The 25,604-nt window shown below is 42.7% G+C and overlaps 1 protein-coding gene across 9 annotated transcripts in view; it reads right to left on the bottom strand.

The window, feature by feature from the left end:
- Positions 1 to 25,604, bottom strand: part of OSBPL3 (oxysterol binding protein like 3) — a 175,975-nt gene that overhangs the window by 45,437 nt on the left and 104,934 nt on the right. For 3 of the 9 annotated variants that reach the window (XM_070510480.1, XM_014839002.3, XM_070510523.1), the window contains 10 exons: positions 24,431 to 24,547; positions 24,214 to 24,267; positions 23,314 to 23,427; positions 19,730 to 19,897; positions 19,021 to 19,141; positions 16,661 to 16,764; positions 16,362 to 16,454; positions 14,925 to 15,081; positions 4,691 to 4,821; positions 1,043 to 1,150 (listed from right to left, as the gene is read on the bottom strand). In XM_070510480.1, coding sequence (XP_070366581.1) covers positions 1,043 to 1,150; positions 4,691 to 4,821; positions 14,925 to 15,081; positions 16,362 to 16,454; positions 16,661 to 16,764; positions 19,021 to 19,141; positions 19,730 to 19,897; positions 23,314 to 23,427; positions 24,214 to 24,267; positions 24,431 to 24,547 — 1,167 coding nt within the window. The remainder of the gene's footprint in view (positions 1 to 1,042; positions 1,151 to 4,690; positions 4,822 to 14,924; positions 15,082 to 16,361; positions 16,455 to 16,660; positions 16,765 to 19,020; positions 19,142 to 19,729; positions 19,898 to 23,313; positions 23,428 to 24,213; positions 24,268 to 24,430; positions 24,548 to 25,604) is intronic. The other 6 variants (XM_070510502.1, XM_014839004.3, XM_070510512.1 and 3 more) reach the window with 3 other exon arrangements.

A 25,604-nucleotide genomic window follows, 5' to 3' on the forward strand; every position in this document is an offset into this window, starting at 1 on the left:
TCCCCCATCAGGAGAGAGGGTCCATCAGCACGAGGCACAGCCCGTAATGCACACGGCTGTGGATGCCGGGGCCTCTCGGGCTGTGCACTGACTGATTCAGCCCCTGGTCTTCACGTGACCCGACACAACTCCCCTCCCCGGGGCGGGGGGGGGGGGGAGGTATTATGTGAGAGTTTTATTTTCTTTGAGGACAGGAAAAGGAAAAAGATGGACTAAGATTAAACATTAGCAACGCCTTTTAAAAATTTACACGCACACACACACCTGTTGTATATTACCTTCCCTATTTTTTTTTAAATGCACTCAGTCTAATAAACTTGTTAATAAAAAATTTAGCACATCCAAGGCAGGCACACAAATATAAGAGACAGCTAAAAACAGTTTTAACCCTTATTACCCTTTTCTACTTACTTTTCAAGTAATCCAGTTATAGTTTTCTGAAATTTCTCATATTAAACACATTCGAAGAATATTTTGGATAAACATCCCCAGTGTTGAGAAAAGACATTTTTAACATACTATGAACTGACTGACACACTTCAACTGTAATACATTATTTTTTTTTCCCCTCAGAGTGTACAGCTGTGTTTTTTAAAAGGAAAAAAAAACCCCAGGAAAGGGAGAAGGGAACAGCCACAGGAAAGAGGAGAGTGGTTCTCACGGAGGGAGCAGAGGACGCGGGCAGAGAATCGGGACTGGGGCTCAGAGAAATTCAGGTTTCTTCAGAAGCAAAAGGAGAAAGTGCTCGTCTCTCTCCAGTTCCCACTCCAGCAATACCTGGCGAAAAGGGCGATACTGAGGAGGGATACGGGGTAAAGAAACACCAAGGGAAGAAGAGTTTTGAAGACAAAAAGCAGTTAACAGCATATTCCCAAGAAAGCCTTGGAACCAGCAGCTCCCAGGCCCGGCAGCAGCGGTGGGAGGCAGGTACGATGTGAGCACCCCCGAGAGGGAGAAGCATGGAGACCGAGCGACTGGGCGGAGGGCAACATGGGAGGGGGTGGCGGTGGCAAGACCTTACCAGACAAGAAGTCTTACCCACCTCTGCCAGGGTGTCACCCGACTTGGCAGCAGCAGGGGGGTCGAGGAGCAGAGACTCAGCATGGATTCTGCATAAGCGTTCTTTAAGATCTGTGTTTTGGGCTAGGGCCTGGAACATGTTAAAAATAGTGGGGCTCCGTTAATAAATAGATGTTTCAGACAAGCACAGCAGTGGGCCCAGTGTGACGGAGCCCGGAGGGGGCGCTTCCTGCACTTTTCCCTTGAATGCTATCTAAGAGGATACTGGCTCTGAGATGCCTGGGAGATAAAAGGTATTAAATTCTGGAAGGCACGGCCCTTCTCTAATCTCATTTCCAGAGATGGCAGGAGGAATCAGTAGGGCTTTCCTTTCGGGGGAGAGGGCATCACAAACACCTTCAGCTCTTACTATGACTGGGGGTTTCACAGCCCCTCCTCCTTCCTGGCTGCTGGTAGTCTCTTTTGCTACCTCCTTCCTCATGATCCGAAGCTTCCTCATCTTTAAAGAAGATGCTGCTCCCACCCCTTACCACTGGACATATTTTAATATAATATAATTTCCACACCAGTGGAACTGGATCCTAGGAAGTATGCTGGGAAGCAGGATGTTGTGGAGGATTAATTTTATTATTTTCCAATATAGGTGGATAACTGTTTCATTCATTCTTCATGACTAAGATATTTGATTTTTAAAAAAAAAAACTCACTTTCACTTACCTGGATAAAGGCTAAGGACCAGGGCCCTGAAAATGGGGGGTAGGTGTGAGATGTGGGCACACGTGAGCCCACCCCGGACCTCTTTTTATTTCTCCCCGGGCAGGTCTGATTCCCTATCCCAGCCTCCCAACTAGGAAGGAACTAGCTCGAAGGTAAAGGGAGATGCTTCCTTCATGCTGGGATCCTGTGCATCAACTCTTCTCCAGATGATCTGTCTTGGAAAGTTTGTCTGATTATTACCCAGATGCTGCCACAGTCAGCTCCCCAGGTGCTTGCACACAGATCCATCCTATCTGTTTGTCTTCCTGACTCTCTTCCAAAAAGCTCTGAGCCTTTCCCAGCCATCAGGGCCCACAGGTCTACCTGCTGAGAGCGCAGAAGGATGTGGCACTGGCTAATCCACTGCCTGGATCTCAAACACGGATTTTGGCTTTATTTTTCAGTAACTATGGATGGAATGGGTTATTTGGAAATTCTTGAAGATTATTTAGGAAACAGAGCAAATGTTTCTTAATTCACCCACCTATATGTAACAATCTCCACGGGGCACTCACTTTATTCTGGCCAATATGTCACTGATATCTTAGTATATATAAGCGGCTGGAACCTATAGCAGAGGCTAGAATCCTAGTATGGCCTGAAAAATGGGTCATGTTAGTAGCTTCTCTTTCCTTGGTAAGCCACAGGCAGAAGAAGGAGAAATACCAAGATGACAGATACAGCATAAACATATCCATTCTGATAGCCCTGAGATGACTCTAAAAATTTTATTTTTAAAAAACAAGTCTTGAATCTAATCAAGAATCCAAGCCAAAAAGAAAAGAAAGGATCATTCTGTTTTATCTTAAATTTTCAAAACCCTGAACGTGGGAGAGAGTGAATTCCTTAGCAAAGGTAACAACTTTGGCCTAGGACACCACGGCCAAATGGGTCTCCATGGCCTCCACCAGACAAGCAGACGAACAAGATGGGACCAGACCTGCATGGGAGGAGGGCAGCGGAGAGGAAAACCACAGTGAAAGCGACTTTGGGGAGCCCATCAGAGGTATCTTCTAAATGCACTAAAAGCCAACCTACTGGGAACAGTAAGAAATGCTTTACCACTAAAAAATAAACTTTAAAAACAAAAAAGGAACCACCTTGCTTCTCTCAAACCAAAGAAGCACCCACTGTATGGCTGGCTGTCTACTACAATCCAAAAGGGGATGTTCCCGTGTCTGACCTTAAAGAACTTGGAGCATCTCAAGGCAGACAACATTAAGACTCTATGCAAGTTATTCTTTCTTTCTTTGTTTTTTTTTTTTAAAGATTGGCACCTGGCCTAACAACTGTTGCCAATGTTTTTTTTTCCTTCTTTATCTCCCCAAATCCCCCCAGTACATAGCTCTCTATCTTACTTGCAGGTCCTCCTGGTTGTGGCATGTGGGATGCCGCCTCAGTGTGGCCTGATGAGTGGTGCCATGTCAACGCCCAAGATCTGAACCAGCAAAACCCTGGGCCGTGGCAGCGGAGCTCGTGAACTTAACCCCTCGGCCACGGGGCCAGTCCCTGGGTTATTCTTTCTTTCTTTCAAAGATAACATACTTGGAATTTTCAACTGAGTGAATATTCCTCAAGTATTCTACAACAACAACAACATGTACTACTGGTAATATATTTATCATTAGCATTACACTAAGAGAATTACTTTGGGGCCAGCCCTGTGGCCAAGTGGTTAAGTTCGCACGCTCCGCTGCGGCGGCCCAGGTTCGGATCCTGGGCGTGGACGTGGCACCGCTCATCAGGCCACACTGAGGCGGCGTCCCACATGCCACAACTAGAAGGACCTGCAGGTAGGATATCCAACTATGTACTGGGGGGAATTTGGGGAGATAAAGCAGAAAAAAAAAAAAAAGATTGGCAACAGTTGTTAGCTCAGGTGTCAATCTTTAAAAAAAAAAAAAGAATTACTTTACTTTTCTCCGTAACATGATGAATTGAAAACATGAATGGATATTTTCTAGTTCTCTCAAAGCCTGAATTAGCTTCTGAAAACAAGATCCTAAAATCCACCTCCCCTACCTGACCCTAAACAGAAAGTTCAGCATTGCTTCAGGTGGCAATTTCACATGTGCTCACACACTCTTTTTATGGGAGGAATTCCAAAACAAGCAAAGAGTAGTAGCACATAAGCAGGCTATTTTAAAAGTTCTCCAGCTTTTTGACAGATCCAGAGTGAGCAACCAGACAACGTCAGGTATTCAAAACAGACTTCTAGGATAATGGACTTCAATGCAGCCCAAAGGGAATCGATGAAGAAAGGAGAGCGAACAAATGACAGAACAGCTTACTGAAAAAGATCTGAGGCTTGACAGTGATTCCTTTGATGCTGTGAAGGCATAATGATTGCCTGGTATTCTGTATGACTCATCTCTTTGTGTCCATAGGGGGAAAAAAGCTAAATGTTTTGTAGTATTAAATCAAATAAAATAACTTTCATATCTTTGAAAGAGTGGTAGATAGGCTCAGTAATGTGTGAGTTCAAAATTTCACTCTGCTCCCTGTCATTTGGAAAGTCAATCTAAGCTTGTGAAGCCTTAGGTACAGAAATCTCCAAACCATCAGATTTTATAAGCATAAACAGACAAATGTCTGTAAGACACACACAAAACAAAAGCTTTACAGAAACGGAAAAATCAAGATAAAGAGGAGGGAACCAAAGTTAAAGTACTTAATGCTCAATAAAATATTAGCTAGTAAGACTTGGGGTGGGCTCAGTTTTGGTGTTTGGAACGAGCAGACCTCATGAAAGGTTAGAATATAATTTGGATACTTTGTTTGGTTTTCTCATGAATTTTCAACACGGCCATGGAAATCATGAATTTTCAACACAACTATGGAGATGGAAAATATAAAAAATGTGTGGGCCTGGACACATTGTCAGGCATTCCCGTGACACAGATGTGGAACTTACGGATGACAGGGCGTGCTTCAGACCAATGACCTGAGCAGACGGGGTGCAGGAGGCATCCTGCTCCATCAGCTGCTTCAGCTTCTCTCTCTCTGCTGACATGATGGTAAATGCTGACCTTAAAGTGAAGTAAACTATAAAGATATAATCATTATAAAAAGGAATAAAGGAAGGGGCATAATTAAAACAAGATACAGAGAAATGTGTTTCTTACAAAAGAACTTAGAAAAGTAACAGCCCTGAATACTTTGAGCATAGCAAATGTACACTCTAACATTGACTTTTTTTTTTGAGGAAGATTAGCCCTGAGCTGACATCTGCCACCAATCCTCCTCTGTTTGCTGAGGAAGGCTGGTCCTGAGCTAACATCCGTGCCCATCTTCCCCTACTTTCTATGTGGGATGCCTGCCACAGCATGGCTTGACAAGTGGTGCATAGGTCTGCACCCGGGATACGACCAGCTGAAGCCCAGGCTGCCGAAGGAGAATGTGTGAACTTAACTGCTGCATCACCAGGCTGGCCCCTAAAATTGACGTTTTTTTTTTTTTTAAGATTTTATTTTTCCTTTTTCCCCCAAAGACCCCCCAGTACATAGCTGTATATTTCTAGTTATGAGTCCTTCTAGTTGTGGCATGTGGGACGCCACCTTAGCATGGCTTGATGAGTGGTTCCATGTCCGCACCCAGGATCCAAACTGGCGAAACCCTGGGCTTGCATGCCAACTTAACCACTCAGCCATGGGGCCAGCCCCTAAAATTGACTTTTAAAGAACACATTTAGAATGAATAACACCAAGAGTGAACCCTAATGTAAACTCCAGACTCTCAGTCATAATGATGTTTCAATGTAGATTAATTGATTCTAAGAAATGGACAACTCTGGAGGGGTGTTGATAGTAGGGGAAGTTGTGTGTGTGTGTGTGTGTGTGTGTATGAGGGGAAACTCTACTTTCTGCTCAATTCTGCTGTGAATCTAAAAGTGCTCTAAAAAATAAAGTCTATTAAAATTTTTTAAATCACACAAATTCGTCAATTCTCAAGGCCCCCATTCATTATAAAATACTATGATTTTATGACTTATCATCAAGATATTTTGACACTTGAAAGCACTACACTTCTGGATTCTCCGTTATCAACACTTAGTTTTGTCTCTGTCCCTAAAGACTGGAAATGTTTGAAGACAAAGCTTATCGGTTGTCAAGGGGAAAATGGTAACAATGCAGCAGAGAACCTAGACAGCCCATTGACCAGATGACCCCATTAATCACTAGTGAGAGTCAGAGGACTGCGTGTGCCTCGGGATGTAATATACCATGAACAAGACACAGTCGTTTTTGCTGTGTGCTGGCCAGGGATAGACAAGCTGTGTCTGATCATAAGGAAGCATCAGACAATCCTAAAATGAAGAACATCTTACTTTTAAAAATTGGCCTTTATTCTTTAACAGTGCCAATTTTATCAAAGAGAAAGACAGACTGAGGAACTGTTCCCAATAAAAGGAGACTAAAGAGGCATGACAATTAAATGCAATATATGATCATGGACTAGATTCTGCACTGAAGTGGAAAGGTGCTATTAAAGGATATTATTGGGATAATTGATAACATTTGAATATGGAAGGTAGAATAGATAAAAGTACTATTTCAATGTTAAATTTCCTGAATTTCATAACTAAACTATGGTTAAGTAACAGAATATCTCTAAGGAAACATACACTACAGTATAAAGGTGCAAAAAAAGACACGATGTGGGGCTGGCTCGGCAGCATAGCGGTTAAGTTTGCGTGCTCCCCTTCAGTGGCCTGGGATTCACAGGTTTGGATCCTGGGCGCAGACCTAGCATTGCTCATCAAGCCACACTGTGGTGGCATCCCACATAAAATAGAGGAAGATTGGCACAGATGTTAGCTCAGCGACAATCTTCCTCATCAAAAAAAAGACAATGATGTATGATTCCTACTCTCACATGGTTCAGAAACAGGCACGTGTGCACAAATGCATGTGTGTGTAGAAAGAAAGAGGTAAAATAAATGGTGAATTTCCATCAAGGATATATGAGAGTTCTTTGTATTATTCTTGCAACTTGTCTGTAAGTTTGAAATTATTTCAAAATAAGATGTTACCTACTCTCTTCCTTGTTAGTCCTTTCAGCTGCTTGACCCAGAAGTCCCACCTCTAAACGTGGCATTCAGCCACTCCGTTCACGTTAGCGAGGCTTCGGAGTGAGAGCTCAGCACTGCTAGGCACTCAGGTGCCTGAACTGAAGTTTTAAAAACTGTTAACACAAATGGCAAAAAACTCACCAAGTTCTGATCACATAATGTACGAGTTATCTCCTAGGGATGGGGAAACTGTCATTGAAATTATTGATATCATATTTGAATATTATCTTTCTGATCTCCTTTACTGCATTTTGTTTGAGAAGGGTAGGAAGAAGGAAGAGACTGAGACATACTTCTTCTCGAATGGCCTGGCATATTATTGAATTCCACGGGGTTGCATTTTTAGACGTTTTGTTATTCAAGAGTGGCCTCTTTAGTATCATTGAAACTTAATACGCATTATTGACTTACTTCCCTCATTTCACAGCCACAGGGACAATCGAACCACTCCATAGGTTGTTGCTGAACTTGTCTCAGGTTGTGGTGTTTAGCAAAGGATTGAGAGCATCTTCACAAAGTCATGGTACAAATAAGCAATTTGTTTAAACAGATACACATACACACAAATTATGGTGCTTCTGTTGACAGAAGATGGGGTCAAAGGTCAACAGGTACTCAAATTTTCTAACAGTGTTCTTTGGCACATGCTTAGCTCTTTGATTTAAATAATTCAATTGAACAAAATAATGGGCAGCACAACAGAGTGACCAACAGAGTGGGCTCCACCATCAGCCCTGGATTCTTCCCAGCTCCATCACTTATTCTCTTTGGTCAAGTAAATGATGCCCCTGAGCCCCAGTCTCCTCCTTTATCCACGAGGATCATAATAACATTCTCTTTCTAAGTCTATTATGGGATTACATAAGATAATGCAGGTGAAGCACTTAACCTAACACCTAGCACACAGGAAATAATAAACGTTACTGCAATAATAATAGTGACAGGATGAAAGAGACACATGAGGATGAAAGCAGAGCTGACTGCAGTCTCTTGAAATACGGGAGGCAGCTTTAGGAGGATGCTTTGTTCTCTTGCCAGGACAACACTTGTAACAAGAGCGCACAGGGCAGAGGTTCTGTGAATGAGGGACTGACTGGAATCTGCCAGGCAGAAGGGCAGCCTCCTTCTACAGTGAGCAGAATTAACTCCTGCATTTGATGTCCTCTGAGATGGCCCCGCATCCCCTTGCCTTCTAACTCCACAGGACATGTGCACCCATCTGAGTGGGTCCCTAGGGGAACACCTCGTCACCGTCACATTTATTGCTCTAAATTAAATAAACGTGGCACTCAGCTGGCTGCCACTTTATCAGATCAATTCCTCTGGCTTCAGATGGCCTGCAGGAAAGCAGGGTATTCAGTCAAACTAAAAGATTCCCATTAAAATTTTAAAAGTTGGCAGAATATGTATCATTTGTTTCCAAATGTATAGCTGAGATGACAGTGGTGGGCATAAAATCAGCAGAAAGAAACTCCTATAGTCAATTTACTTCATTTAAAGTGTAAAGCGTTTTCTAAATCACCTGACAAAGGGCTGAGGGGACCAGATCCCCATGCACTAAATTTCTTAAATGACTGTTTAGACCCACTCAGAGGACACTGAAATAGTCATTCACAGTGGCCTAACGATCCAGCACACACAGAGCAATGGTCAGAGGCTGCCCAGGGGGCACCATATTTATATTAAGCAAAAAAGACCCAGGATCCCAAAGATCAGGAATATTCTCTGTAACAGGAGTGTTTTCTTACTAATTTCTTACATGATTCTAGAAAAGAATAAAAAGTTTAAAAAAAAATAGTAAAAGCAAAATGAGCGTATCACATCTGTGGATATCTGATAACAAACAAAACCACATAAAAGTCTTAGATGCTCAGAGCTACAAAGAACCTCAAAGATCACTAAGGCCAGCCGCCACACAGAACGACAACTCCTCTCCATCTTGAACCTCCTCGCCAAACGGTCTTTGGGCCCATGCTCCTCAGAGCATCCGCTGTCTCCTAACGCAGTCCACTGTCTTCAGACGCTTCTGGGGGTAAGAAAGTCCTTCCTATTCCTAAGCTGACATTTGCCCCAGTATCTCCTCATTGTCAGACAGGACTACCTCCTCTTTTCTGGGGTGGTCAAATATTGGAAGACAATTATAGCATCTGTTTACTCATCTCTTTCCCAGACTGCTTTTATTTTTTTTTTATTTATTTTTTAAAAGATTTTATTTTTCCTTTTTCTCCCAAAGCCCCCAAGTACATAGTTGTATATTTTTAGTTGTGGGTCCTTCTAGTTGTGGCATGTGGCACACCGCCTCAGCATGGCTTGATGAGTGGTGCCACGTCCGCGCCCAGGATTCCAACCAGCGAAATTTGGGGCCATCAAAGCAGGAGCGTGCAAACTTAACCACTCAGCCATGGGGCCGGGCCCTCTCAGACTGCTTTCAGCCATTTCCCAGACCCCTCGTTGTATGAACAGAGTGGGACACAGATTGAGCTTCTGACAGAACCAAAGGCCATAAGCATCATGCAACAGACTCTTGGTGACCACTACCCTTTCCCGTTTCTACAGGCTTCTAGGCTGTTCTTTCATTGACTTAGACGGTGAGAGTATAGAGAGCATGTATGGATGGTGAAAGGTGGTACTGAAGGACACCTGGACTCTTAATCCACCTGAGCTCTACTGTTGAATATGCTCCTTCCCAGCAGTTGCTCGGCACAGAAAAGAACAAGATCTTTGGGCAGACAGTTGTGAATACGATGGACACCACCTCTACGGAGGCAGCGTGGTACGAGGGAAAGACAACCTGCAATAAGGCAAACGTGAACCCAAGTCCTACCTCTACCACTATGCTGCCGTTTAGATTTTGGACAAATCCTCATTTCCACATCTGTATACGTGGATAACGCCCACTCAAGAGTGTTTCAAGAAAACAGTGAGAAAACATGCTATTGTCCAGCATTCAACCCACAGTTGGACTCTACTTTTCTTTCCATCTTTTTAATGAAAACCACATTTTGGTGAATTTTCTTTAAAATGTTAACAGTCCTAAAATATCTGGGTTGGTTTGATCTTCTGTAATCTGCTTCCTCCAATTTGCAAACCTCACAGGATGTCCATGGTTTTAAAATACTTGCTAATTCATAATGTATCCAAATGATTCTTTGATTTAGGGACATTATGTAATTTAATTAAATGGTTCTCCTTATTTCCTGATAATTTACATAAATACAATTACTCAGAAGATTTTTATGCTGAATTCTAAACTATGTTTTATAAATGATCTGGCTTTTCTTTAAGTCATGTGTGTGTATACATATATATATATTTTTTCCTTTTTCTCCCCAAAGCCCCCCGGTACATAGTTGCGTATTTTTAGTTGTGGGTCTTTCTAGCTGTAGCATGTGGGATGTCACCTCAGCATGGCTAGATGAGCAGTGCCACATCCGTGCCCAGGATTCGAACTGGTGAAACCCTGGGCTGCTGAAGCACAGCACACGAACTTAACCACTCGGCCACAGGGCCGGCCCCATATCTATATTTTTTTGAGGAAGGTTAGCCCTGAGCTAACATCTGCCACCAATCTTTCTCTTTTTGCTGAAGAAGACTGGCCCTGAGTTCACATGTGTGCCCATCTTCCTCTATTTTGTATGTGGGACGCCTGCCACAGCATGGCTTGACAAGCGGTGTGTAGGTCCGCACCCAGGATCCCAACCAGAGAACTTTGGGCCGCTGAAGTGGAACGTGCAAACTTAACCACTGTGCCACCGGGCTGGCCCAAGTCATGTATATCTTGTAGCTTTCAATCTATGATAGTGATGTCACTGTGACATACTTGGCTTTTTATTCAATGCTTCCATAAGCTCAAAACAGTTCAGAAAATGACGATTCAATTAAAACTCAACACAGGAAAAGAATGCAGAAACAAAGGAATAACAAATAATTTACTGGAGTTTACATTTGTTCTACTTTTAGTCTTTCCATTTGCAAATGCAGATTTCTCCCACTGAAGACACTTTCCACAGGTTGCAGGAAAAGTACCAGTAAAACTTCATTTTTTCCCTTTCAAGGCAGAATGTGAATATCCATTTCCACCTGTGGCCCCCACCCCAGTCCTTTACTATTCATTGCTTTCTCATCCTAAATCTGCTCACCAGATTTGGTCATTTCTGTTTTTATTACTTAGAGAACACTCCCGCATAAAATCTCCTTGTAACAATAAGCAACAGTAGGAATTATTTCTATTCAGTGTAGAATAATTACTCATAGAAGATAATTACAGAATTTGAGAGCCAAAAGCGTCAGGACAACTACTTTAGGACACAATGAGGCAACTGAGGCCCAGAGAGGTTAACCAGCCAGGTCAAAGTCAGTAACAGACATGGCCTAGAACGCCTGTCTTCTGACTCAGCCAGGACACAGGATTCGCTCCAAAAAGCCTTATTATTTACAGTGTTTCCTGAAGCATGTCTCTCAGAACTTTAGTTCTAGGGTGTTAACAGATGGGGGGGAGTTTCCCAAATAACATTGAAAATCATTGAGTTAAACAAAGCTAACAGATTCCTTTACTGAGGGACTTATCAGGGCCTTTAATATGTACTGTTTCTTTTGTAAATGCAAAGAGGACCACAGTCAGCAGTTTTCCAAACATTTTTAGTCATGAAATTCCTTTTGTTTTTTAACGCATTTTATGGGTAAAGTGACCTATGAAATAAATTTTTGGGAAATGTAAAAGCTAACATATGCAACGTAAATTACTTAATGACATTGAAGTTTTAGTACGTTTTGTTGTCTCTTTGCTCATATGTGTGTCAACATACACACAAAGCCAGACACACAACTGATGAGAATTAGTTCAATGATATGCCATAAAAATCAGATTTACAGTCTGTAACAAGGACTTTTTCCACTATGCTGGGTATATATTGGTTGCCTACCAACTGATCTAACTCCTACAAAATAGGGAGAATTCAGATGCACGTAACAAGGTGAAGGAAACGTAGGTAACACAGACTAAGTTTCAACATCAGTGGAATCCTTGCTTTCGTTCAGCTGCTCCAGAATCAGTCAACAGATTTGTGATGCAGTCAAGAAAGTACAATAGAACCGGCAGGAACAAAACCAGGTTTAACAGGAAACAGGTCAAGATGCTCTGAGTTTGAAAGCATGGAAGTGAGAAAACAGGCTAGGTCGCAGGACTCAAGGCAAACCTGGGAACTATCTTTATTCCATGAGGCCTCTGAGGTACGGCCTGTGTACAGGGACTCCCGGCCATCTGTCCGTCTGGCCAGTGCACTTCAAAACCCCAGCAATGAACCCCAGCTTCCCAGGCTCCCTCTGGAATGCACCGTCTGCGAGCCCAGGGGGCACAGGCTCTTGCTGAATAAGCACAAACGTTTCCTGAAGCACAACCTTGACCTAGTCTAGGTACGTGGCAGCTCTGCAGCCAGCTGGTTTTCACAAAGCCCGAAAAACGGAACAGCTGGTTGAGGCCCATAACAGACTTTCCACAAGGCTGGGCCCCTGCAGGGGACTGGGCCAGCGGATCGACTCACGATGGTGACCTCATGATGGTGCGGGAAGCAGCGTCTTCAATGCAGGCAAAATCCGGCATATTTCCCTTCTGCAGGGAGGTACTGTCTTCTTGTTTTTAAAGATAGTTCATATTATTAAAGAGTAATAGTATGTTACAGGAGGTTCCTCCCAGAAAGCCTCAAACGCAATGCCTGAATGACAACTGACCCTTCAATGCTTGAGAGCACACGAGGGGGCGTGCAGAGCTTGGAGGGGTGGGCAGGGAAGTCTCTCCATTTTACAGATGGATTGTACAACAGCAATGCAAAACACTGCAAAATGCCAATGGGAACGAAGACAAAGTCTGAGGTGGGAATTTATAAAGAGCATGAAATGCTTTTCTCATAACCACCATGACTTAGGCTTGCAGGGTAAGGGAAAAGAGCGGAAGGAATCAATAACGTGAAGGAAGGAGAATACGGGGCTAGGAGAGGAAGGCAACAGAGGGACTATCTTCTCTCCTCCCGATTCAGGCCCTGCCCTCCCATTTAAAAATTTTTAATTCACTTTCTCCCTTAAGAAAATGTTAAATATATGAAATTAAAAACAATATAAGCAGAAATAAGATAATAAGTACTTGTAACTCCAGCCTCCATCACTAAAACGCTGGCATGTATCCTTCCAGACTTTTTAGTATGCCTATATATGCTGGATTTATAGTTTATTTTTTCCAGAAAAATGGGATCATCCCTATATATTGTTTTTTGACCTATATTTTTACTCAATGATATACTGTGAACATCTTTCTACATCTATAAAAACAACCATGGCCACGCCATCTGTATGGGCAGCAAGACACCAGGGGAGGAACAGACTCTGGGGCAGGCAGGTTAGGATTCAAGTGTCAGGTCGGCCACTGTCTACCATGTGACCCTCAGGAAGCTCTTCAGCTTCTCTAAGCCTCAGGTTTCTTGTCTGTGGGATGAAGATTACAATAATACCTAGTCCATAGGTTGCTGCTAGAATTAAATGAAACAGTGCATGTAAAGTGCTTAGCAAATATCCGACATGACAGCTATGTGCTCAGTAAAAGGTAGCTATTTTTATTATTGTGGCTGTTGAGGATTCTATTATATGACTAGACTGCATCAAAACAATTCAATTCCCCACTGTTGGGCATTTAGGTTATTTCTGATTTTTTAAAAACTTCATTTTGAAATCATTGCAGATTCACAGGAAGTTGCAAAAATAGTACAAAGAAGTCATGGGTACCTATATCCAGTTTCCCACAGTTGTAACATCTTACATAACTACAGTACAATATTAAAACCAGGAAACTGATACTGGCATAATCTATGGCTCTTCTTCAGATTTCACCAGTTTTACATGCTCTCGTCTGTGTATGTGTGTGTAAACACAGGTCAATGCAATTTTCTCACACGTGCAGATTCATGGAACCACCACCACGATCATGATACAGAACTTTCCATCACCACCAAGATCCCTCTTGCTACCCTTTATAATCACACCCATACTCCTCCCCTATACCTCGTCTCTGTCCCTAATCCCTGGCCACCATTAATCTTTTTTCCAACTCTATAATTTTACTCCTTCTCAAGTGTTACATGGGTGGAATCAAACACTATGTAACCTTTTGAGATGGGCTATTTTCAGTCAGCATAATGCCCCTGAGATCCCTTCAACTTGTTGCGTGTATCCATAGTTCGCTCCTCTTTATTGCTGAGTAGTATTCCATTGTATGGGTGTCCCACAATTTGCTTAACCACTCATTTGTTGAAGGACACTAGGGTTGTCCCAGTCTTTGGCTAAAGCAAATAAACTTGCTCTGCACATTAGTGTACAGGTTTTTGTGTGGACTTAAGTTTTCATTTCTCTGAGATAAATGCCCAGGAATGTGAATGTGGGGTTGTACAGGAAGTGTACATTTACTTTCATACAAAATGCCAAACTATTTTGAGAGCAGCTATACCATCTTGCATTGCCACCAGCAATGCATTAGAGATCCAGTTTCTACATATCTTCACCAGCATCTGGTATTGGTTTTTTTGGGTTTTTTTTAGCTATTCTAATAGGGGTACAATAATATCTTATCATGGCCTTAATTTGCATTACCCTGATGGCTAATGAAGCTATTTCTCATTTTTGATATGATAAATAATGCTATGATGGATATCTTTATTTGGACAAACTTTAATTTTTACAAGTGAATTCTTCAAAGTAGAATCACAAGATAGGAAGATTAAAAAAAAGTTGAACCATAATACCATGGTGCCCTCCAGAAAAGTACCAGTTTACCCTCCCATGAGCAGCATATGAATTGCTCAGCTTTTAAATGATATCTAATGTTCACTATCTCCCCTAAGGGGTTAAAAAGAAACTTCTTGCTAATATACTTCCTCCCGACAGGGAAATAAAATAAAACAAAAATTAGATTGCCCAAAATCCTAATAGAGCAGAAAACGAACCAACTAAGATAGCTTCTCCAAAGACATCCCACATTCAGACATGCATTTGACATTTTCATCAAACACATTAGGAAGAAAGAAAACTCATTTACCTTTATGGGCAATATGACAGAGGTCTTCTTGCATTTTAGAAAATTCTGATGAGGTTTCAGAGCCATCGGAATAATTTTTCTCTTCTCCAAAATCTAGCGTTGACAAATTAGGATTGGAGGAATGCAGTCTTACTGGGCCAGAGAAAGGTTTAGGAACCTGAAATGATACCAAAGGGAGATATTTCTTTTCAGATGCAAAACACTTGGAATATTTACTTGTTTCTAAGATTGGAAATGAGTAAGAGAAGAACATTTTATAGGTAAGTCTTTCTACTGAAAGCACGCTCTACAGCAACTTGCACTGGCTTTTTCTTTTTAGGGGGGAGGAAGATTAGCCCTGAGCTAACATCTGCTGCCAATCCTCCTCTTTTTGCGGAGGAAGACTAGCCCTGAGCTAACAACCATGCCCATCTTCCTCCACTTTATATGTGAGACGCCTGCCACAGTGTGGCTTGACAAGTGGTGTGTAGGTCCACACCCGGGACCTGAACTGGTGAACCCCAGGCCGCCGAAGTGGAAGGTGTTAATTTAACTGCTGCGTCACGGGGCTGGCCCACTGTACTGGCTTCTTGCAAAATAAAAATGGGTGAGAGTCACATATTCTTTTGGAAATGATGACAGCATTAAAGCTATAGGTTGAAAATGACAGCTAAAGCTACCAGGCTCTTCCCCAGTATACTCAATCCCTTCCTCCTGGCAATCATCATCCAGTATCGAGGCTAATAGTGGATAGGTTTAAAATGTTTTCTTTATTTGCACATGATGGTTCTATAAAAAGAACTAACTTTTCACATGTTTGTACACAAATCACCCTTTACTTTCAAAGTATTTAAGTTCAACCCATACAGTGCTTTGAACCAAAGAGTACACAAGAGTATAGCAGATGATTTATCTGTAAGTTTCTGATTTATTCTGACCCTAACAAGTAGCAATTTCACATGCAATGGCCAAGCTACAAATCTTGACCTCTGGCTTAGCTGTGCATGGGGAAAGTCAGCGGCTAGAACTTGTGATGGGGGATTTGGAGGTTGGAGACAAGAGGGAAGAGAGCCTGCACAATGTCCTGCTCCCAAAGACTCCAGATGGCTCAGAAAGATGATGAATCCACTGAGCAGCAGCAGAAGAGGTGGGTCAGAGTGCACACCCAAGCAGGAAGAGGGCAGGCAGACTGTGCATTAAAGAGGGGGAACCAAAGTCCTAGAAATGGCTGCCATCCCTCCAACCTCATGCTGTTCTTCTCTTACCGAATATCCATTACATGCCGACTCTAACATCCAGAAAATCTAAGTGACTGAATTCATCTCTCTGCAGAGAGTATGTGAGAGACTAACTATAGAATATTCACTTGTCTATTCTCCTGTTTGTCTATGCCCCAGCATGTGGCATGGAGAGCAGGGCCAATGAAGAAACCGGCCTATTGGGAGAGGCCATGGTTACCTGCAGCGTTCCTTTAGCATCTTTGCCAATAGCTCTGGACCGCCACCTCCTGTGTGATCTTTTCTCCTTTTTGGGACTTTCAAAAGCTCCACCCTTTGTTTCAAAACAGGAAAGAGAGCACAGACAGTAAGGTCCACCAAACCAATAGGGAAAAATGCACGGCCAAGTGACCACCTCCATCCCCTCGAATTTGGCTGAAGCCACCGACCAGACAACATCCCACTGTTAGTGAAAGGCTGGGGAGGAGAAAGCAAAGCAGAAAAATGCCGGAATGCAAACAGAAGAGGGATCTGGCTAACCTGGATGGCGTTGATAGCTGGTGCCGAGTATGTCCGATGCAGGACGTCCATACTCTGGAGGAGCTGGTTCATTTCCACCAGGTAGGCATGACAGTGTGCCAGGTCTGGGGGAGAAAGGCAAAATGGGGATTCAAAAGCACTTATCTTGGCATTCAGGTTTCATTATGCTAGTGCCAGCTACTTTTCTAATTTATTTTTGATTTACATCTGTAAGGATAGGAAATTTTACTTCTGTTTTTTACAGGAGAGGCAGTAGACTGTTGCAGTTAGGGGCATGGATGTGGAGAAGCAGGCTGTCTCAGTTTGAATCTTGGGCAAATTACATAAGTTCTCTGCCTCAGTTTCCTCATCTGGAAAATGGGGATAATTATACAACAAGCTCACAGGATAGTTGTGAGATAAATGAGTTAATGTATGCAGCGTGCTTTTAGAGTACTGGCACATTGTAAGCACTAAATAAATCAGCTATTATCGTCACTGCCATCATAATTTCTTTTATTTATTTATTTAGAAGAAGATTAGCCCTGAGCTAACTGCTGCCAATCCTCCTCTTTTTTGCTGAGGAAGCCTGGCCCTGAGCTAATTCCCATGCCCACTTTCCTCTACTTTATATGTGGGACGCCTACCACAGCATGGCGTGCCAAGTGGTGCCACGTCCGCACTTGGGATCCGAACTGGCAAACCCCGGGCCACCGAGAAGCGGAACGTGCGAACTTAACTGCTGCACCACCAGGCCGGCCCCACCATCATCATTTCTAACACTGCAATAATAGGGTGTCCCTATCCACTTATAAGGAACCCATACAAGTCAAATGAATGAAACTAAAATGAAGGTCGCCTTGATCTCAAACGATAACTTTGTCGATCACAGATCTGCATGAGGATCATGATGATCCTCCACAGACTGACCTGAGAGGACCTAAGAGCATTCTCAGACCATTTCCTGGGTCACTAACTCAAAAGAGAGTCCTCAATTTGCTGTTCACTGGATGACGATGGCTCTTTCTGCTGAGGACTCACAGCCCGAATGCCTTAAGACAGTGGCTCTCAAACTTTGGTATCATCAGAATCATCTGGAGAACTTCTTCAACCACAGATCGCTGGGATCCACCCCCAGTTTCTGATTCAGGCTACCTAGGTTGGGCTTGAGCATTTGCATTTCTAGTAAGTTCACAGGCTAGGCCAATGCTGCTGGTCCAGAGGCAACACTTCAAGGATTACTGCCCCAAAACGTCACTCAGTGAAGCTCACGAGTGATACTTACCGGGAGAACCAAACCTATATGGCTCCAGATGTGATAATATTTGCAACAGGAGAAAATGCAATTTTCAAGGCTACCATCTGGCAGCTTTCTCTAACAGTGGTTCTCAATCATGGCTACACTTTCAAATGAACTGGGGAAGATTTTTAAATTACTATGTCCAAGTCCAGACCCACACAATTAAATCAGAACACCCCAAAACCCACCGGTGATTTTTTTGTTTTTTAGTTCCCTGGGTGACTCTCAGCTAATCAAGGTTGAGAACACTGAGCTTCCTTATGGCAAGAGTTCTCAGTGCTGGCTCCTTAACAGAATCACTTGGGGGAACTTTAGAAAATCAGTGATGCCAGGACCCCACTCCAGACCAATCTAAAAAGATTGTTCTGGAGGGGGCCTGGGCATGGGTATCCTTGCATTTGAAAAGCTCTCTTGGTGATTCAGCCAGGGTAGAGGACACCTGTTTTGTGGGGATCTCCATTTGGTTCACCCTCTCACCTCCAGAACAGTGATTTTTAATCCTGGATGTGCATCAGAATCATTTTTGGCACTTAAAAAATGGAGGGCTGTGCAGACCCCACCCCAGGGACTGTGATTTGGTAGGCCCATGTGGAAATCAGGCATCAGTCCTTTTTTTTTTTTTTGAGGAAGATTAGCCCTGAGCTAACATCTGCGGCCAATCCTCCTCTTTTTGCTGAGGAAGTCTGGCCCTGAGCTAACATCCGTGCCCATCTTCCTCTACTTTATATGTGGGACGCCTACCACAGCATGGCTTGCCAAGCGGTGCCATGTCTACACCCGAGATCCGAACCGGTGAACCCCGGGCTGCCGAAGTGGAACACGCGCACTTAACTGCTGTGCCACTGGGCCGGCCCCCAGGCATCAGTCCTTAAAGAACAGAAAAGGAAACCTGTCTGCATGTACACCCAGGTGAGGACATAAAGCTCTGAAGGAAAGACTCCTTTGTCAATCACGAGTGCCAACTTCATAAGAAAAATATGAGAGGGAATGTAGACCAGTGACAGGGAAGGATACAAATTCACCAAGCCCGGACAATCTAAGAGCCAAGAGAGAAAGAAGCAGAGGCTTAAAGTCACTCTACCTTTGGAGCATTTTTCCATGTCCTCTGAAGACTGCAACCATAGTGGAACTCGTGTCTCACCACAAGAAAAGGATAAATTGCTTCCAGTTTGAAATGAACTCTGCTTTGAGATACTGCTACGCTGTTCCACAGATGACAAAAGCACATTAGAAATGAAAACAGAGCCCAGCGGGAACAGGCTGGGGTAAAGGATAACAAAGTGGGCTAGTCGCTAATGGGAGCCCTCTGCTTGTAATGGGAAGAAGCTTCTAGCAAAGCACTCCACTGGAGACCCTAAGCTCTGGGGGTCACCCTGGCTTGGCCACACCATGCTATGAGGCCTTGGACAGCAGTCCTTAATTTCTCCTTCTGTCAAATGATAATCATACCAAAATAATGATATAAATGTTGGCAAATTTTGCAATCCTGTATGGCTTCACGTGCACCTACTGTATTTTACAACCAGATAGGGAAACCAAAGTTAGACTAGTCAAGAGAAACAGGGAGCATTCAGGGCTAGAAAATTCCTCCTTCTGTGCTATTCTTCAGTTTCTGTCCCAGCGATAACAGATGCTCCTCTGGCCCTGGTTCTGACCGGCTGGGCAAACAGACTCATTGAATACCAGCTCAAGCTGACCCTGTTCCCTCCCCACAAACCTTTCCTTCCTCAGACACAGCCCCCATGCAAAGCCACTCCCTCCGTTTAAATTCATTACTGGCAAATTATTACCTTCCTACTTGATATGGAGTCCAAGGCCCCAGACGGAGAGTCTGTGCCAGCGGATCCTGGGAAAAAGTGATTAACTTCGTGTGGAAACATGGCGATTTCATTCTGACGAAATATTCTGTGGTGGCGGAGTTTGGATACCCACTCATCAAAGACTTCTTCTGACTTTACCTAAATTGCGTTAAATTGAAAGAAAGAAACAACAGCATCACTCACTGAAAAGAAGAATTATTTATCAAATTGAGGTCACTCCTGACACCCCCCTTTCATGTTGGCGCATGTAGAAATATCAGTGTCCTGACTTAGTTTACATTTATGTGGTCCAAGGGAACAAGTTGGAGGAGGAATGGAGAGTAAAACTCTTCATAAACTATATATTTAGGCTTCTATGAAAGAGTCCAATTGCTATGCTATTATTAAGAAAGCAAAACAGTATCGGTTATAGTAAACAACAAATAAACTCAAACTTGTATCTGTCTGTCTCTTAAAGCCTTTCCAAGTTGTCTTGTCCCAGCTTCTCCTATCTCTATTGACAATATTAGCACCATGCTTTTTTTTTGAACTCTTATTATTCAGACTTTTCAGATCAATCTTCTCTGAACTGGAATGAATTAGTAAATTCTTCCTAAAATATCTAACCTTGTTAGTCTTCTCTAACAAAGAATACATTGCTGAGGAATATATATTAATGAATGTGAAGGTCATTTAAAAGAACATTTCTCTTGCTCTCAGAAATGGAAAAAAACGGATAAAGTATTACCAGTGATTTCCAGAATTTTCAAACACACACACAAACATTTAGCCATTCTCTCCATAAATGAGTATATATCAATGTCTAATTTCCATGAAGAATAGTGTTTGTAACTAGTAACACTTACTATAAAATATTTCAAATGTTCATAAAAGTACTAAAAAGAATATAACAAGCACCTATGCACCATAGATATTTCTTAATAGTCAATGTATGTATGAGAGTGTATTCATATTTTCAAAATGAAGAATGATAAATATGTATATATAAGAACACAGAGATTCATGAAGCAGCAATTTAAAATAACCCAAAAGGATGCATGGTAGGTTAACTTTCAAGAAGAAAAATACAGGTCAATCCTGTTAAGATCTTCACTAATGCCACTGCTGAGAGCACGGGTGTGGAAATAAAGTTCAGCAGCATCCTTCACTTCGGAAATGTGAGGTTGGCTCTTACGTTTGTCGTGCTGATTGGAAGTACACACAAGACTTAAAACGCCTCCAGGTGCTACAGAACGCGCAACTTACAGGAAGAAGCAATGCAAACAGACTCACATCTATTTGTCTCCCCTAAATTATCTTCTTGAAATATATTTCATTTCCCAGATACGGTTAAAAGAATTTTACAGGAATCTTGTGTCATCCTTTGCACTGATCTACTCTCAGACGCCCTTAAAAAAGCAGTGCCCAAAGCATTCATCTTGACTCATTTTTTATTGGTTAAACAAGGTAGAAAAATAAGAGTACTTTATTAAATAACTGAGCAGGGCTCTGTTCCAGCCCCTCAAGTAGTTACAGGACCATGAGTGGACAGCCGCTTAACTCTCTGCTGCCCAGATCCCTCATCTATAAAATAAGAGAATGGGGGGCTGGCCCCGTGGCCGAGTGGTTAAGTTCGCGCGCTCCGTTGCAGGAGGCCCAGTGTTTCATTGGTTCGAATCCTGGGCGCGGACATGGCACTGCTCATCAAGCCACGCTGAGGCAGCGTCCCACATGCCACAACTAGAAGGACCCACAACGAAGAATATACAACTATGTACTGGGGGGCTTTGGGGAGAAAAAGGAAAAAAATAAAATCTTTATAAAAATAAGAGAATGGGACTTGATGGCCCACATTTAAAAACGCCTGACTCTAAAGCTATTAACTAGGACCCTCAGATGACTACACATCCCCACACTAGCAGTCACAGAAGATGTTCGAAAGAATGAATAAGAAATACAAACGGAACTTAAAGTGAATCAACACAGAGAAATAGGAAACTATGTTTATCACAACGCTAGTATTCAACGTATTTTAAGGTTCTCTAGTCTTTAAAAATCAGTAATTAGTAATTCCTTCTATTCTGTTACCTAGACTAGTGGAAGAACTAGAACTTATCATTTCCTGACCACGTCAAAACACAGAACTAAGAGTCACTGGCAGTCCATGGAGAAATACCCTAAACTATTCTAGAGGAGACTGACCATCGAAACAGGGGTGGGGAGGGAGACGCTTTTTTCCTAAGATTATAGTCTCTCCCTCCTTTACCTCACACTAGTCCTTCTCAACCACGGGTGATTTTACCCCCCAGGGGTCATCTGGCAATGTCTGGAGACAGTTTTTGGTTGTCATAACTGGAGGGGGCTTGTTACTGACTTCGAGTAGGCAGAGGCCAGGGGTGCCACTCAGCATCCCACAGGGCACAGAACAGCCCCCACAGCAAAGAATCCTCCAGCCCACCACGTCAACAGTGCCAAGCGTGAGAAACGCTTTACCAAATTAACTGCACCCACCGCAACAGGGACTGAGGCTAGGAAACAATGTGGATTTGACTGTCTTGTGCAGTCCATCAACCACATGTATGTGTTAAGTATGTATTTGCCCAAGCACCACATACATGCCATGGGGAAGACAGGGACATCTTAAGACATGGAGCTCACAATCTCAAGCTATTGTTTTTTCAGCCCTCAGCCCACTTTCCCAATAGTCCAAGTAATTTGCCCAAATAAGAAAACAGTCTTAACATTTTTCTCAATTAATTTCTAACATTCGGTACCACCTGATAATTACACACAATAACTAACCTTATTGAGCTTACTGTGGGCCGGGCATTACACCAAGTTTTCTACCTGCAGCCCTATAAGATGAGTACTATAATCATTTTCATTTTGGGAGGTGAGAAAACTAAGACTTTGAGAGATTAAATAATTTGCCCAAGGCCAACAGCTTAGGAAGTAGCCAGGTCAAGATGTGAACCAGATCTGGATCTCGAAAGCTCTTACTTCATGCTTTTAATTATCTATACCACCTGCAGGAGAGGGCAGAAGAGGGTAGATAAGCACTTTGAGAGATACTATTTGGAGGTGCATACTTTAGAAGAAAAATTCCTGACCTTCACTGTAATATGAGAATTTTAATGTAATCCCTATAAAATTAGCCCAAGTTATAAGATGGGGCTCCAGAGACGAAATGTTATGTTGCATTTCAGGAAACATATTTTAAACTATGGTAAATAGTTCTTCACTAAACATAGTACTGCCTGGGGGCAGGGTAAGGTTTGTATTCAGAAACATGAAGATTTTTTTGTTAATGACTGTTGTCACAATCATGGGGTGGAGGGGCCTAGTCAAGGAATGAGGGGACAAGGATGCTAAACCTTCAGCAGTGGAAGAGACAGCCTGCACAATGAAGAACTCTCCCATCCAAAGACCAAGAGCATCCATTACAAATACTTTTGTAATGAAGATCTTCCACGTGTTGGCTGACTGTTTTGAAATACTCAAAAGGCATCACCAATAGCACAATAACTGATGATAACTCTGTGCAACAGGAGATGGCACCTGGGAAGCAGTCTCACCTTCAGATGGTAGATGTGCTCCTCAGTATCCAGGTCGATGCATTTTGATGACTTCTTTACAGACATCACCGAGAGCCCAACATCAATGCAGCCATGCAGCTTCTCTCTCTCTATCTGCAGAGGCACGAAGAGGGCCTCTTAAGAACCACGGTGTTAAGAACAGTAGTAACATGCTTGACACTCCTTGCCTCTACCCTCATCTTCCACATCTACTAGTTGTAAACATAACTATGACTTCCCAAGCAGTTGGTGTGAATCAGTCCTGAGTTAAGTGCTGTACATGCATTCTCTTATTTAAGCTGTGAGGTAGGAAGCACTCTCTCCATTTTACAGCCGAGGAGATTGACGTACAGAGGAGTTGGGTAACAAGTGGTTTACACAGCCAGTAAATGAGGCAGCAAGAAAGTAAGGAAGCAGAAAGTGAGAAGACAAGAAAGGAAGCCCCATGGACTGACTCCCAAGGCAGTGAATTCACCTATTAACTGCAGTGCACCTCACCTCATCTTCATGAAGGGCTTTCTCCACTAAACCCTCAGCCACTATAACAGTGCGAATGACACCCTATATTTTGTTCCTGTTATCTTGCTGTAAAATGTCTTCTCCCACCTGGCGAACCTCTCAGCACAACCCTAAGACCAGAACAGACCCCTGGATACCCAGTAGGGTGTTGAGAGGGGCCCCCACACCTCCTCTTGGCAGGTGAACTGAGCCTACAGAGAACCCCAGAGCTGGGCCGGTGGGACCAGGCACCTCTGTTCCCTGTGAAGGAAGTATTACCCTTCTGTGGTTTCCAGTTCAGAGAAATGCAATCCCCAAATGTGCACAATCCCATCCATGAGCTGACAACAATTAGCCCTTCAGAATTCTCCAATAGCACGTTGGATTAATAAAACGACTTACATCTGTTTGGCTCTTGGCATATTTCAAGATTCCTTTGTCCAGATAGAAGAATCTCTGTGGGGAAGAAAGCGTGATTCATTAAGACATTTCATCTAAATGTCCGTCCTTTCCTTGGTCCCAGTTTTCAACTTCCAGTTAAGTACAAGTGCCTAAGAACTGGGTACTGAGTGGGGCCGTGTGGGTACAAATGAAGGTGAGGCCAAGGCCCGCGTCCTACCTTGTGCCAGCCTTTCAAGGGCCATTTCCTCTTTTTCAGCAAAAATCCTTTCTGAACTGGTGGCTCCTGGGTGTAATTCATCTCTCCCCTCAGTCCTTCCACCACTTCCCAGCTGTCCTGTTCCAACAAAAGAGTTCATGCTAAATGGCTTTCTTTAAAAGTAATCATGTTAAGAAGCACTTCAGCCTATTAGTAAATCCATCCAGGATGGTGAGTCTGGCTAGGTTTTTTGCGGAGAAAAGATTAAAATTAAATTTTTATACAGTGCCTGGACTTTATAGATTTAATGCTATAATTTAATGGTATCAAATTTTATTTCTTTTTTCAAAAGCTCTCTCTTAGAAGGGAATATTTCCCTCTCTTGGTGCTTAAACCTTGACAACCACAGCGAAAGTTAGACTTGACTATAAGTTCCGTTTTTGTTCTCTTTGACATTATCACACAGCTCCTGTTGATTCAGCACCAGACTCCAGTCAGTCTGAATTCTAACTAAAAGCTACAGACATCAGGATGGAAGTGGGGGAGGGGAGGAAGTGGATGGGAATATAGGAAGATCGACCTACGAATCGGCTGAAAAACATGAGACTGGACGCAAGCTGGTAAACATGACAACTTGGTTGAAATAATGATTTAGTTGCAAGTTAATATCTTTGAATTCTAGGAATTTAAATACTGGAGATCCTGAAGCATCAAAAAGGTGCCTTGGCAATAAGTATTTTCATCCTCTTTTTCCAGAAATTTTGTTTTCTCTCTCTTTCTTTTGTTTCAAAAACTTTTTTTTTTGGTCAATTATTGCTCTTCTGAGCTGTCTGCAATTTTAAAGAGGTGAAAACAGTTGTTACAATTAATCCTCCATTGTTGACTATTCAGATTATTTCAATTGACTAAAAAAGAATTTAAGAAGGAATACAAAAGAAAAACACTAAGAATTCTGAAAATTTATGCAAGCCTGTGCATTTTCACGCTGTCAAGTCTTTGCTCATATACTCTTTTATATCTGGAATGTCTGCCCCATCTACTTCTCAGCCATGAATTCTCATTTAGCCCCAAACCTCTTCCTGGGGGCAGGAATTCTCTCCCATCTTGGCACTTACACAATCCTCCCTGGCATTGTCTGTCTCCCTAGCTAGAATGCGGGTTCCATGAGGACAGGGACTGGGTCTCATTTATTATA

This window comes from Equus asinus, chromosome 1 (assembly GCF_041296235.1).
Source record: "Equus asinus isolate D_3611 breed Donkey chromosome 1, EquAss-T2T_v2, whole genome shotgun sequence".
NCBI classification, from domain to species: Eukaryota; Metazoa; Chordata; class Mammalia; order Perissodactyla; family Equidae; genus Equus; species Equus asinus.